Source organism: Syzygium oleosum, unplaced genomic scaffold (genome assembly GCF_021117445.2).
Source record: "Syzygium oleosum isolate NSW1041296 unplaced genomic scaffold, Sole_v2.1 Sole_v2.39, whole genome shotgun sequence".
NCBI lineage: Eukaryota > Viridiplantae > Streptophyta > Magnoliopsida > Myrtales > Myrtaceae > Syzygium > Syzygium oleosum.
In genome coordinates, this window is record NW_026607523.1 from 1,535,406 (window position 1) to 1,549,026 (window position 13,621).

At 40.4% G+C, this 13,621-nt stretch overlaps 1 protein-coding gene across 5 annotated transcripts; it reads right to left on the reverse strand.

Moving 5' to 3' along the window:
- Window positions 1-937: 937 nt before the first annotated feature.
- LOC115691939 (UMP-CMP kinase 3-like) lies at window positions 938-5,783 on the reverse strand. Of its 5 annotated transcripts, XM_056305756.1 has the most exons (9): window positions 5,637-5,783; window positions 5,198-5,296; window positions 4,897-4,959; window positions 4,039-4,105; window positions 2,697-2,814; window positions 2,210-2,366; window positions 1,980-2,060; window positions 1,745-1,852; window positions 938-1,332 (listed from the first exon to the last, which is right to left on the reverse strand). In XM_056305756.1, exons 3-9 carry the CDS (start codon window positions 4,924-4,926, stop codon window positions 1,231-1,233), a joined length of 663 nt encoding a protein of 220 aa, XP_056161731.1. In that variant the 5' UTR covers window positions 4,927-4,959; window positions 5,198-5,296; window positions 5,637-5,783; the 3' UTR covers window positions 938-1,230. The 5 variants fall into 5 exon arrangements, with proteins under 5 accessions (XP_056161731.1, XP_056161733.1, XP_056161732.1 ...); XM_056305758.1 differs by lacking the exon at window positions 5,198-5,296 and having other exon boundaries at window positions 4,039-4,084; window positions 5,637-5,780; XM_056305757.1 differs by lacking the exon at window positions 5,198-5,296 and having other exon boundaries at window positions 5,637-5,780.
- Window positions 5,784-13,621: the final 7,838 nt, after the last annotated feature.

The window sequence follows — 13,621 nt, forward strand, 5'->3', positions numbered from 1 at the left end:
TGAAATCCCCGAGGGGTGGGGCGTTGATTAGAACGACGGCTTACCAAGTGAGGGCAGTCAGAGCCTCCTACAAGATTGTGCTAACACTCGGCATGGGTTTCTCCCAAATCCTAACAATCCGCGACATTTAGTTGACTCAATTTGTTATGATTAGGGATAATGACACAAATAGTCCATGAACTTTTGTTCAATGCGTAATGTGATCTCTAAATTTTTAATTTGTTCAATATGATCCATGAACTTTCAATTTGTTCGATATGATCTCTCGACTTTTAATATATGTTCAACTTAATTCCTTAACTATACGAATATATTTAATATTGTCCCTTGTCCGAAGCTGATGAGGCCGACTCTCACTGACTTTCGGCGAGGTCGCCCCTCGCCAGATCCCGACGAGGGTGACCTCACCTGAGGCTAGCGAGGGTTGCCCTCACTGATAGTTGCCTTTGGCTAGTCGCTAGCCATCACCGATGCCCAATGACCGGTGGAGGAAGAAAGAAAAAGAAAAATAAAGAAAATAAAATATTAAAATATTATTAAAAATTATCAACGTAGGATGCCAGCGTCCACGTCGGCAATTTCTAGCCAAAATTGGCTGGATTGACTCAATTTGCAAAATGTGAAAAAGTTCGGGACTCAATTTGGCACAATTAAAATATTCATGACTAAATTGACAAAAATGTACTAGGTTTATGAATTTTTGAACAATTTACCCAAACGGGGAGACTTTTTTAGTATAACCCATTGGCCTTTTGTGCAAAGAATGAAAAAACCAGCATTTGACTGACCAAACCAATCAAGTGCTGCTTGATCTTTCATTCATAGCGGGGCACCGAAAAATGCAAACTGCGGTGCACGTTGCACCTGTTTCTAAAAGGGTAACATACAACATGATGGAATTTTTTCCCTGGAAATTCTCTATAAATGCACGAATTACTTCTCTTCAAAACGATTATAGAACATGAAAAACTTTAGTGTCAGAGAGTTCAACGAGGGTACAAATAGCCGTAGGACGTGACTGGAGCCATTTTGGCTGTGGAAAGATAGAAGCCTTACATAGTTAGACCGATGTACAGATGCAAAGTTTTCTTAAGCTGCATCATTATGCTAAATAATTGCATTAAATGTTATCTAATAAACATATAGCATCACATCGCCTTGTGAAGACGATACAGCCCAATTGATCAACACTGATCTGTTCCTTTCAGTGATTTTCACAGCAAAGGAGGCCTATAAGATGATGCAACCGCAGCGGTTTACCTTCTCTGATTTTGAGGTAAAAATTATTTTGACGGCTTCAAAGACCTCTTGAGCAGGCTTTCCAGCATCAATCTGAATTAATGCCGAAATTGATAATTGATTAACTGAAATAAGAACATGCAAATACACCTGGAGAAGATTTCAACACATTAAGAAATCGGGATAATGATACAAACAGTCCCTAAACTTTGGTCTAATGTGCAATATGGTTCTTGAACTTTAGCCTAATGTTCAATATGTCCCTGGACTTTCGGTACATGTTCAATGTAGTCCATGAATTATATAAAAATATTCAATGTAGTCCTCGAACTTGAATTAGTGGAAATAATACATTGAATATTTTCATATATTTTAGGGACTAAATTGACCATGTAACAAAAGTTCAAGGACGACATTGAATAAATTAAAAATTCAGGGACCACATTAAAAATTAGGTCAAAGTCCAGGAATTGTTTGTGTCATTTTCCCTAAAAGATTTCCTCACCTTTCTGACTTTTCCCTTGGAATTGTAATACTCGATGACTGGGAGGGTAGACTCCCTGAACACCTTGAACCTTTTCCTTATTGTGTCTATGTTGTCATCTTCTCTTCCCTTCAAAACCAGTAACAAGTAGTGGGAAAGCTTCAGATTTCTAAAATGACTAGATGAGCTGGAAAGATGGCAAAAGCAAGAATATGTGCTTGTATGGGAAAAGGTGGTGAAGAAATAATTGCCTGACCTGATTCCTATTCAACAAGCGCGTTTTCATCTCTTCCTCAGAACAATCAAGAAACAACACGAATTCTGGCTCAATTTTAATCTGCAGAAATTTCACTTGTCAACCCTTTAGGAAGGAAGATTAAAATGGAATGCCAAAAGGATCACATTTGAAATGTGTGGGATGATACTAGATCAGTAATAAGATTAGAGCAGCGCATTTCCAACAAAAAAAGGTGTGGTCCAACTTACAACAGCTTCAAATGCAGCACGACTTCCGTCATCCCGAGGGAAACCATCAATAAGCAACTTGTCATTTCCACTTTCCTGCATCGCTTTCTGCAGGAGCTTGATTGTCACTTCCGTAGGCACAATCTTTCCCTCCTTAATCATATTCTGGATCATAGTTCTGCCAATTGAAAGAAGAAATTTGGTTGGTCGTCAAACCTTCAAAGAGACAACTCAATTGTACAAGAACCTAAAAGACATGGCTCCTATCATGTGCATTCGTTCATCTCAAGATGGCTCCAGTCATCCCTCCGGTAAAAAAAAGAGGATCCTACGTCGTGAAAATACACCCTGAACATGCCTGGACTTGCATAATCAGGTTTAGTCAAGAAGAGGATCCTACCACTTGAAAATAGAGAATGCACATATCTGTAGCGAAAAGTACAAGTAGAGGTACTATCTACACTAACTTCCTGAAATAATAGAAGATCAATGACAGCGGCATTATTACCCATTTTCAGAACCAGATCTGCTTTCCGCTCGGAGAAGGTCACCAGTATTGAGATGTGTGAAGCCAAAGTGCTGAGCAATATTGGCACATTGGGTACCCTTTCCACTGCCAGGTCCACCTACAAACTTAAGAAAGTCAAATTAAAAGGGTTGAAAGAGCCTCTATTCTTTTGGCATATAAGAATGTATAAATCTTCTGAAGCAACAAAAACACTCCTTCCAAAAAGTTAAAAGGAATTTTAAAGAGACATATAAACATCTGTATAAACAAAATTTAATGTGAATACATTAAATCATATGCTCCATAGTTAAACTTTCGGCCATTAAATGATGCTATTCTAATATTCTCCATCAAGAAGATAAATATGAACCCCAGTCTGTCGTAAGTATAAGCAGAAACAATTAAACTTGCATAATAAGAAATGGTCATATATAATGCCCCTTAGAAATAACATATGGTGGATTTCATATAATAGATTTATATTTAAATTAACATCATGGTGCTACTGAATGTTCATTCCGTATTTTAAGGAATAGAATATACTGAAAATAAAGAAAATAGAAAGGTCAATGCTGAAAAAAGTGGGAAAGGAATCAAATAAAGTCAAAAAGAAAAAGAAAAACTGAGTGGTTAAGTTGAATATGGTCTTAAAAAAAAATGACACAAACAGTTCTTGAACTTTGACCTAATTTTCAATATGGTTCATTAATATTTAATTTGTTCAATGTGGTCCCTGAACTTTAGCACATGTGCAATGCAGTCCCTGAACTTTTAATTTATTCAATGTAATTCCTGAACTTTTGATACATGTTCAATTTAGTCCATGCACTAGATAATCTAAGGACTAGATTGAATTCAGGGATGTAATAATTCAGGGATTGGATTGAACATTTACCAAAAGTTCAAAGACCACATTGAATAAATTAAAAGTCCAGGGACTATATTGCACATTGGGTTAAAGTCCATAAACTACATTGAACAAATTAAAAGTTCATGAACCTCATTGCATATTGGGCCAAAGTTCATGGACCATTTATGTCATCATCCCTTAAAAAAAAAATTTCACCTAACACTAAATCAAGCACCAAACATATGATCCAAAGGGGAAGGATCAAAACTTCAAGCGAAAGACAGGCATATTGAAAATTTGAAACACAATGCATTTACTCAAGCAACTCTGCTGGAAGATTTGAATGAGTCTACTTTCTGCAACTTGACAAACTTAAATAATAGGTCAAAATAAAAGTATTAGGAACTAATAGAAGCTAACTCTGATGGAATTGGTTAGAGGACCCCTGTTATCTCTAGAGTAAGTTGCAGAAACTTAAGAATAGATACTCACCCAAAACAAAAACAACTGTGGGCTTTCTCCCAGTCAAGCTACCCTCCTGTAAGCAGGGCATTTTCTCCTGTCAGTACCGCACATTAGTGAAGTTGGCAAAAATGTGTTAAAAGCATCTTTGCCAAGAAGGAAGAATCTTCACAACAACCAGTCATTCTTCAAATCAACAGTTTCCACTGAATATGTTCTCATAGCAAGTTGTCAAGTCACTTTAATACATGGATGCCACACAAACCTTAAATTAACACGAGTGTGCGAGGGCGCCGCACTCTCCCCACTCACACATACACAGACACAGACGCGCAGAGAGAGAGAGAGAGAATCAAAGGTTGGTTTTCTTGGCCATGCTCAGCAGAAGAGTTGCTCAATGCCATAGACTCAGATAATGTATAATGTGATGCCAGTCACGCATTCCATACAAACGCAATTTTCACTTGGAGACTTGACCTAGCAATTCAAATGCATCTTATCTCATCATCATGTATGCTTAATGCATTTCATTAGACTTTTTAGTTTCAACTTTTGCGGTCCATTGTACAGAACCTGATCCCTTTGTTCACCTTAGCAAAGGTTTAGATGACATTTTTTGGTGTGAAGATATTTTTGATGTGGCCCCAACTCTCAGCAATAAAAGGAACTTCTGAGCTATTACTAAATGTTTGAGTGTGAATGAAATTCAAAGATGAGCATGGAGATGCGGAAACAACTGAGATTGAGAAGTCTACTACTCCATGTTGGAAGAATGAATAACATATGACTGCACATCAGGCAGTACATCATAGCTACTGTTTAGGACTTACGTTCAAATCAGAACATAAGTAACCAATACAAATACTAGAGAAGAAATCAGATGCTTGCCTCAATTGCAACATCAATAACACTCCCCATGAGAACCAGCTAAACAATGTTGGACCGCAAGATCTGGATCACAAAAGAATAATTGACTCAGAACAGCTAAATCCATGCTATCAAATTCTTGCTAGAGGCTGCCATGGAGAGGCCATGTCACGCTCCAAAGAATTGAGCGCATTTTAGATAGCAAATACCATAACTATTGACATCTAATTTGGCATAAAAGCAGATCAGTTTGCCAACATACACATACAAAAATATCTGCTGATGGATAGTGTTGATCCGTACAAGCTTAAAACATACTGACTCTTCACAAAATCAAGGTGTCCCGACTCTTGTGGAATAGCTTCAGTGTAAGCTATCAATTATCTCATCCCACCGATATAGAATCCCTTAAGACCAAATCCTACAAACCCAGATCATTATCTCATGTGATGCGCAACTTGGAAGATCAAATCCTACTAACTGGATTCACCGCACGATGGTTGTCATTATGATCATCCAATAGCTAAGTAAGACTAATATAAAAAGCTTTATACTTGCATTCATGATAATCTTATGCACATACACTAAAATAGATATGCCTATGCCTTCTCAAATAAAAAGGAACTGGAATCTAACGACTGAACATTTTGACACAATGCTCAACTAGGAAGGAAGAAAAATCTTTTTCTTTTTTGCCCTCCTCATAATCTCTCTTCCTTGAATCCTCTCAAACCCAAACGTAGAAGAAGAAAGATCAGCACCGCAAGAGGTGAAACCCAATGCTGGCTCAGGTCACAACCAGGCCTGCCGAACAATTTTAGAGCCGAAACGTTCGGAAAATTGTAATGATGAAGAGGAAGAAGCTGTGAAGCGAGGCTTTATAGACTGCTTTGCGTGGTCCTGATGGTTACAGTTGTAGACAAACGTCTTGTGAAGCTCAAAAGGAGCGCTCAAAGTAATTCTCCCAACTCAGATTCAAATATTCTATAGCCCAGACCCGTCGTGCGTTAGGTCTAGTTCGGAATCTAATTCTAGCATAGAGTTCCATTACAAGAGTGCACCCATGTGCTTGTGAATTTTTCGAACATATGTTATTCGGGATTTCACTGCTGTCAGAACAATTCGATCTTCCAAAAGTAGAAGTCTATTTAGCAATGGCTTTGGCGACGACCCTCTGGCCGACAAAGGTCGTGAACTGTAGACTCTTTGGTGGCAAACAGTCTCGATAGCTAACGGAGTGATGGTCGGATGGGATGGGCATTGAATTATAGGCGATTCACCTGCAGAGAAATCTAGGTTGATATATCAACGGAACAAAGTGGCACCCAGAGGACATTAAAGTAACGGTTAACCATCTTGTGTACTTGCTACAGCAATGCGAAATAACCGACTAGCCTAGAGGCGAAAACAATTAACCAATGATAGACAAATAAGATTCATTTGGAGAAATTGCTATAAGGTGTAGTTTAAGGGCATGTATATTTCTACTTAAAATGCATGTGCACAAGATTTATATCAAGTGAAAAGTAAAAATAACTCCATGTATTCTAGTATAAAGTGTTGACACCTAAATTTGGTCCATTTCGAATTGCATGAGAGTCAAAAATGGAGTCCACTGATGATGTCAAAATTCAACCCTTAAAGAAAAACATGCATACGGCATAATCTTGCATTCTCGTTATGTATTTCATTCTTCCGCATTTAGAAATTATGGACTTCTTTGTTTAGGGAAAAGTGCCAAAAAAGTCCTAAACCTTTTGCATTAGTGCCAATTTAGTCCTAAACCTTTTTTTGATGCCAATTCAGTCCTAAACCTTTTGCATTTGTGCCAATTTAGTCCTAAACCTTTTTTTTATGCCAATTAAGTCCTAAACCTTTTAAATTGGTGCCAATTCAGTCATAAACCTTTTGTTTTTGTGCCAATTTAGTCCGTCCGGTCAATTTTGACCGGAATTTGCTGACGTGGACGCCTGCCGGCCGGCGGTCGGTCACCGGCGCCGACGTGGCGCTGACGTGGACAACTTTAATAATATTTTAATATTTTTTTGAATTTTTATTTTTTTTTCCTTTTTTTTCTTTTTTTTCCACTTTTTTTTTTGTCCGCCCTCCTTCCTCTGGCCGGTCGCCGGTCCGGCGACCGGCCAGAGGCCAGAGACCGGCAAGCTCGAACTCGCCGGCCATTGGCGAGGGCGGCGGCCTCGCCCGGCGAGGCTCGAGCCCTCGCCGGAGGTCGCAGCGAGGGTGAGCCTAGCCGCGGTGAGGTTGAGCCTCGCCCGACCAAGGCGAGGCTCGAGCCCTTGCTGGAGGCTGCAGTTCGGTCGCTGGGCGAGGCTCGACCTCGCCAGATCCGGCGAGGTCGGGCCTCGCCCGACCATGGCTAGGCTCGCCCTCGCCGCGGCCTCCGGCGAGGGCTCGAGCCTAGCCTTGGTCGGGCGAGGCTCGACCTCACCGAGATCCGGCTAGGTCGGGCCTCGTCCGACCATGGCCAGGCTCGAGCCCTCGCCGGGCGAGGCCGCCGCCCTTGCCAGGGCCGGCGAGGTCGAGCTCGCCGGCCTCTGGCCTCTGGCCGGTCGCCGGTCCGGCGACCGGCCAGAGGAAGGAGGGCGGACCAAAAAAAAAAGGAAAAAAAAATAAAAATTCAAAAAATATTAAAATATTATTAAAGTTGTCCACGTCAGCGCCACGTCGGCGCCGGTGACCGGCCGGCAGGCATCTACGTCAGCAAATTCCGATCAAAATTAACCGGACGGACTAAATTGGCACAAAAACAAAAGGTTTAGGACTGAATTGGCACCAATTTAAAAGGTTTAGGACTCAATTGGCACCAAAAAAAGGTTTAGGACTAAATTGGCACCAATGCAAAAGGTTTAGGACTGAATTGGCACCAAAAAAAGATTTAGGACTAAATTGGCACTAATGCAAAAGGTTTATGACTTTTTTTTGGCACTTTTCCCCTTTGTTTAAGAATAGCATATTTGCATCAAACATAGAAACGGCTTCTGTGCGTACCCTACACAGACCACTCTAAGCAAGAAAAGAATGGAGACATTCATGGAAGTTATGGGGAACAACCGAGATTAGTAGAAAAAATGACATGTTCGGTCAATGCATTTGTGGTAAGAACGAGAGAGATAAGATGGGCGAGATAAGATTACGGACGGTTAATTTCACGCTCTAATCGTAGCGGGATTCATCTGTTTTGTTTAGTTTAAGGGCATTTTTGTTTCTACTTAAAAAATTAAGTGGCAGCTACTTTTTTCTTCTTCTTCTTCTTTGTTTTCTCACCAATTTTTGAATAGTAATAAATGTTAAAAATGATATATGAATTTCTTGTAAAGATTTATATACTTTGGAAGTTTCAAGTGTTTTAGATCAAAATTGCATGTACACAGGAGATTAAGTAAAATGTAAAAAGTTAAAATTCAATCTAAACATTCAAATCGAAAGTGTTGACATCTTAATTTTTCCAAAGCTCCCCATGGCATTGCATGGAAGTTAGGGATCGAGTCCACTGATGCCAGCGGAATTTGACCCTTGCCGCATGGTCTTGCGTTCTCGTTCTTTATTGCATTCTTCCACATTTAATATTAGGGAAAACTTTGTTTAAGCATAGCAAATCTGCATCAAGCATATGGATTTGTTTAATATTAGGGCAACAACATTATCGATTTGTTTGCTTGGTGAACCGGCCGAACATGCGATCCGCGGCCTCTCTCTCTCTCGAACTCATTTTGCCTTTCAAAATCAAGCCCGCGGGAAGCTCGGCCTCTCTCTCTCTCTCTCTCTCTCTCTCTCTCTCTCTCTCTCTCTCTCTCTCTCTCTCTCTCTCTCTCTCTCTCTCTCTCGTGAAATGGCATCTATGCATGCCGTACATGGACCAATCTAAGCAAGGCAAGAATGAGAGAGATGAGATTGGAGATTAGAAATAGGGGTGAGCATGGTTCTAGGTTCTACCGTGGAACCTGAGAACATAACCAATAGGAACTTGTAGGTTCCAAGTTCCAAGGTACGCAGGGTAGATTCTAGGTTCCAAAAATTGGAGAACCTGTTTCGGCAAGTGGTTCTAGGTTCTAAGTAGATGGAACCTGGAATCTGAACCTGTCTTCTCGTGATCCTGCGGTATTTCATGGCATTAGATGATGAGTGTATGATCTGAAACCACTAATCTGAGCTTTCATTTTATGACTTGTTAATGTTTCATATTCTTCGTGTGTCTAAATAGAAGTTGTGGTTAGTGGATCATAGCAGTAAGTGGTGGTTATTAAATGTGGTGGTTTACTTCAATTATTCAATTAATAATACATGTGAAACCTGAGTAGATTCTAGAACCGACCCTCGAACCTGTGATAGGGTAGGTTCCAAGTTTAAAAAAATGAGGAACCTATTATTATGGATGGAACTTATACGGAACATGGAACTGCTTACTCCTAGTATCGATTCACGCAATGACTTCTCATTTTAGTTATATTTATTTGAACCATAATATCAGGGAAACTAGTCTTTTGTATTCTCTTTGATGAATGACAGACTTGTTCAGTATTGTTGTGTCCATTTTTGTTTTGTTTAACTAAAAATGCAATTAAAAAAAAGAACCTGTTAGACCATGAAACCTGTGATAGGATAGATTTCAGGTTCCGGTTCCGACGGGTAGGTTCTAGATTTCAAAAAATGTAGAACCTGTGCTTGAGGGTAGGTTCCAAGTTCCATGTGGAATCTGTAAGAAACCTGGAACCGCTCACCCCTAATGAGAGAGAGAGAGAGAGAGAGAGAGAGAGAGAGAGAGAGAGAGAGAGAGAGAGAGAGAGAGAGAGAGAGAGAGAGAGAGAGAGAGATTTGGTGTATTGGCATTCACCATCCTTTTGGGAATTCTTCGGCACAGACACACCGCACTAGGGGGCTTGTGTTTCATTTCTTCCGGAAAAAGGGAATCTTCAAGAAAGAAGATCAGGAAAGTCCGTTGTCAGCTACACCGCCCATGCCGGAGGAGGAAAATAGAACATTGAGAAAGAAATAAAAAGAACGGTAAAGGAAAGAAAAAGATTGAAATTTAAAAAAATTACAAAAATCATCTACGTCAGCACCGGCCATCTTATAGAGTCCATGTCATCGATTTCCGACCAAAAATGATCGGAAGGATTTTGTTAGCAAATCGCTAAAAGGTTTAGTACTAAATTAACCAAATTAAAAAGTTTAAAATTGAATTATTCATACAATAAGTTTTTGATTTTTTTTATCATTTTCTCGGGTTCTGAGCCCTGCCTCGAGAGACCTGGGTCCACCCTTTGTTCACCCGTGGCCCGGGAGCCGAGTACTCGGGCATGGCCATCAGGGACAAATATAATTGACCGCTGAACCAGTGAAAAAAGAAGAAGAAGAAGAAATGAAGTCCTTCATAAATTTTTTTTATATCAATGAGATATTTGAGAGTCTTGTCACACCCGACTAATCCTTATATGGTATGACAAATACTGGGTAATCACCGGACACTAGGTTCTGTGCTCCTGAGGATGGTCCTCGGAAAGTAAGCAAGCGTGGTAATTCGAATCGACCTTGGAGTTAGGAGAACAAGCATACCATTTGAGCAATTCCAGAATTTGAAACAGTTTTGTGGTTATTGAAAGAAAGATATCACAAAGATAGTTGAGGCCCTTACCAAAAAAAAAAGATAGTTGATGCCGATGTAAGTGTGGAAGGTTATGAGAGAGACAGGAGTATCTTTTTCTTTTCTTTTCCTTTTTGTCAAAGAGATAGGATGACCGGAGGAAGAAGGCGACATGCAGACCTTAATCCATGCATATTCTTCTCGCGTGTAAAATCACTCTAAATACTTCATACCAAAGAATATAATCACAGAACAGAAGCATCCGACCATGTTCGATGAGAAAGGAGAAAAGCACGGGGCGAATTCCGAGCAAATATGAAGTTTCGTGAACGCAAGAATTTCTTAGGCCATTCCATTCGGGTGCAACGTGACTCGAGTACAAAATCCAACTTACATGGGGTTTGAAAATATGAATTAAGATTGCGGATAATCGACGGAAGCGGAAACTTAAATCAAATAAAAGTTGAGAGCTGAGATTGTTTCATCAACCTACGATGCAATGGAACTTCCATGCCTATAAGGGATCTGTAGTCAAATGAGGAACGCAAAAACTTAAACCAGATGAAAATTCATCTGTAAGCTCTTAGCTCGGGAGATTCTTCAACAGGTTATGTGCCAATCGATTCGATCCATAACTCCTGAAAGTATCTAAGTACCAAAAAATGCTTGAGTGCTCGGGGTGCATGTGAATCTAATGCATCACAATCTTTGATTATGGTGAGTCCCAGGTTATCTGACGAGCTTGGATGCACGGGATTCACAAGAACCGGGGGCATCGAAGAATGAATCCAAAACGATAAACCCATCCAATCCCATGGCAGAAACAAACTTATTTTCAAAGGCCATAAGCCAATAACATGAGCAAAAGTTCCCTCATTGCCTCCTTCACCAGTCATGCTGATTTCAGGGGCAAATTGAACCGAGCCACAAATAATTTAGTCATGCCCCGTCACCTACCGAGAATTCTCCCCCGGAACCACAAGTCCCTTCCCAAAAAAGCTCTGCGACAACGACAGGAAACCGAGGATCACGCCACTGCTCCGCCCACGTCCGCCCTCACGACTCGGAGGACCGACCCCGGCGACGTGACTCCGGCATAGAGGGCACGTGTTGCGGCTCTCGAACCACTCATCAATGCACTCGGCGTGGAAGCAGTGGCAGCATTCCCGCAGCTTCCGGTAGCGCTCGCCGGCGGCGACATCGTGCAGGCATACCGTGCAGTACGGCGGAGCCTGGTGTCTCCGGCAAAGAGTGAGGGCCGGGGGGTACTGGCTCCACTGGAACGCCTTGGCGCAGAGACAGACGAGGGAGGCGATGGCGGTCGCGACGGCCAACGTGGCTTTGCCGAGGGGCGCCTTCGCAATGGCATTGAGCTTGAGCATGCTCGCCATGTAATCTCTCTCTATTCCTCTATAACTTAAAGGGGATTAGGTTGGGGTTTCCTACGCTTGCAAGTATATATAGGTAGATTCCTGATAACCCACTCTACCTTTTGGATGGGGGAAAAGTATAGATAAATCTTAACATCAGCGTGGGACCGTATTGACGTGAAGTCGTGAAAAATTATCATACCAGTGCATAATGTATACATTCAATTGAAATTGGAGTATTGAAAATAGTGGGTCTCGCCTCAACTAACAATCTATATCGGTTTCATGGAATACTTTCTCGTGATGTCATAAATTCAGTAATTTTTTTTCCGTTTGCACTAACTTAAAAAGTTAAAAGACTTGGCTAGACATGCGATACTATTTTAGCAGTTGGGACGATACATACGTTATAAATTTATAATGAATGAGATATATCATTACTAAGTCTGGGTCGCGATCGGTATACTAAATAATATGACCAATTATTATTGGATATTAAAGGTGGCTCATTTGCTTAGTTGCCCATTCATAGTCTGTCATATTACTTAGTATACTGAATTTTGTGATTTCGATGGATAAGATGTAATGTCCTCTTCCCTTCCAAAAAGGAGAAAAAAGCCCTTTTATCAAATGATTAATTTACAAAATTTACGTACAGAGTTTCTTGACAAATATAACTAACCGCCTAACAAGTGAATCTCAACGACTGCCTATATAGGTATATATTATCTCGTCACATCACTTATAGCAGATCAAATTTCATAAATCAATCTTGACAATCGAAGTAACACGTGTCGTTTTCACGATGGACGGACTTGATTAACGAGCCAATTAACAGTACCCACGTGATAAATATCTCATAGTCTTGGAGGTGGGCCGATCAAATTAATGCGGGCTGATGAGTACTTTAAAGGACGGAAAATGCCCACGTTATGTTGTCCACTTTTTCTCGTTGACATTTCAAGATGATTACCGGGTTCTTATGCCGGGCCCACACGAGGCTTGTCGAACTTTCAAAATCAAAAGGGTGCGTTTGCTCGTCAGGATAAAAATCGAGATAAGATATTGTCGCGACCGAACTCCCGAGCCCTTTTTAAACAACATGCAAAAAAAGGGAGGCTCGCCTGGTACGTGCTAAGTCTAGGTTCGGGACTTAACTCGGGCTCTCCCAAGCCCATACCATATCGCGACTTAGGGTTTAAGTGTTTAACATGCAAGTGGTTTATATCAAGGAGTCGCCACTAATCGATTTGGGGTGGGTCGATTAGAAACCCAAATAGGGTGATAGGAGAATCACCCTATTCCTACAAACCAGAGATTAAATGAGTTCGGGGACTTGGTTACACTAGTTGGATAACTAATGCCCTTTCGGTACCATTTTACCCTGTTCATTTCTGAAAACATTTGTCAGGCAATTTGGATTGATTTTAAGACCTTTCTCCTAACATGTGAGGTGATCAAGCGAGTGCATAATCAGGAACGATCAGCAATCAGGAACACAACAATTCATGCAACCTAAGGTTCTAACCTTAACTAAGTCAGATGACATTCAAAAACACAACACTCATGCAATTGTATTAAAAACATGCATAATAATACGGCGATAATAAAAATAACATGCAAAATATTAACGCGCAATCTCAGACTTGTCCAATTTAAATAAGACAATAATATGCATAATAATACAGCAATAAATTAAAAACTTAGATATAACATAATTAATTTTTTTTTTTTTAAAAATTTAATAATTTTTTTTTCGAAAAGAAAAAAAATA

What these genes read in the sequence shown, in the direction of transcription:
- LOC115691939 (XM_056305756.1), bottom strand. Translation starts at nt 4,926, where the DNA reads ATGGGGAGTGTTATTGATGTTGCAATTGAG. An exon ending in TTATTGATGTTGCAATTGAG is followed by an intron (nt 4,106 to 4,896) that starts GCAAGCATCTGA and finishes CGGTACTGACAG; the next exon opens with GAGAAAATGCCCTGCTTACA. An exon ending in CCAAGGGAAAAGTCAGAAAG is followed by an intron (nt 1,333 to 1,744) that starts GTGAGGAAATCT and finishes GCATTAATTCAG; the next exon opens with ATTGATGCTGGAAAGCCTGC.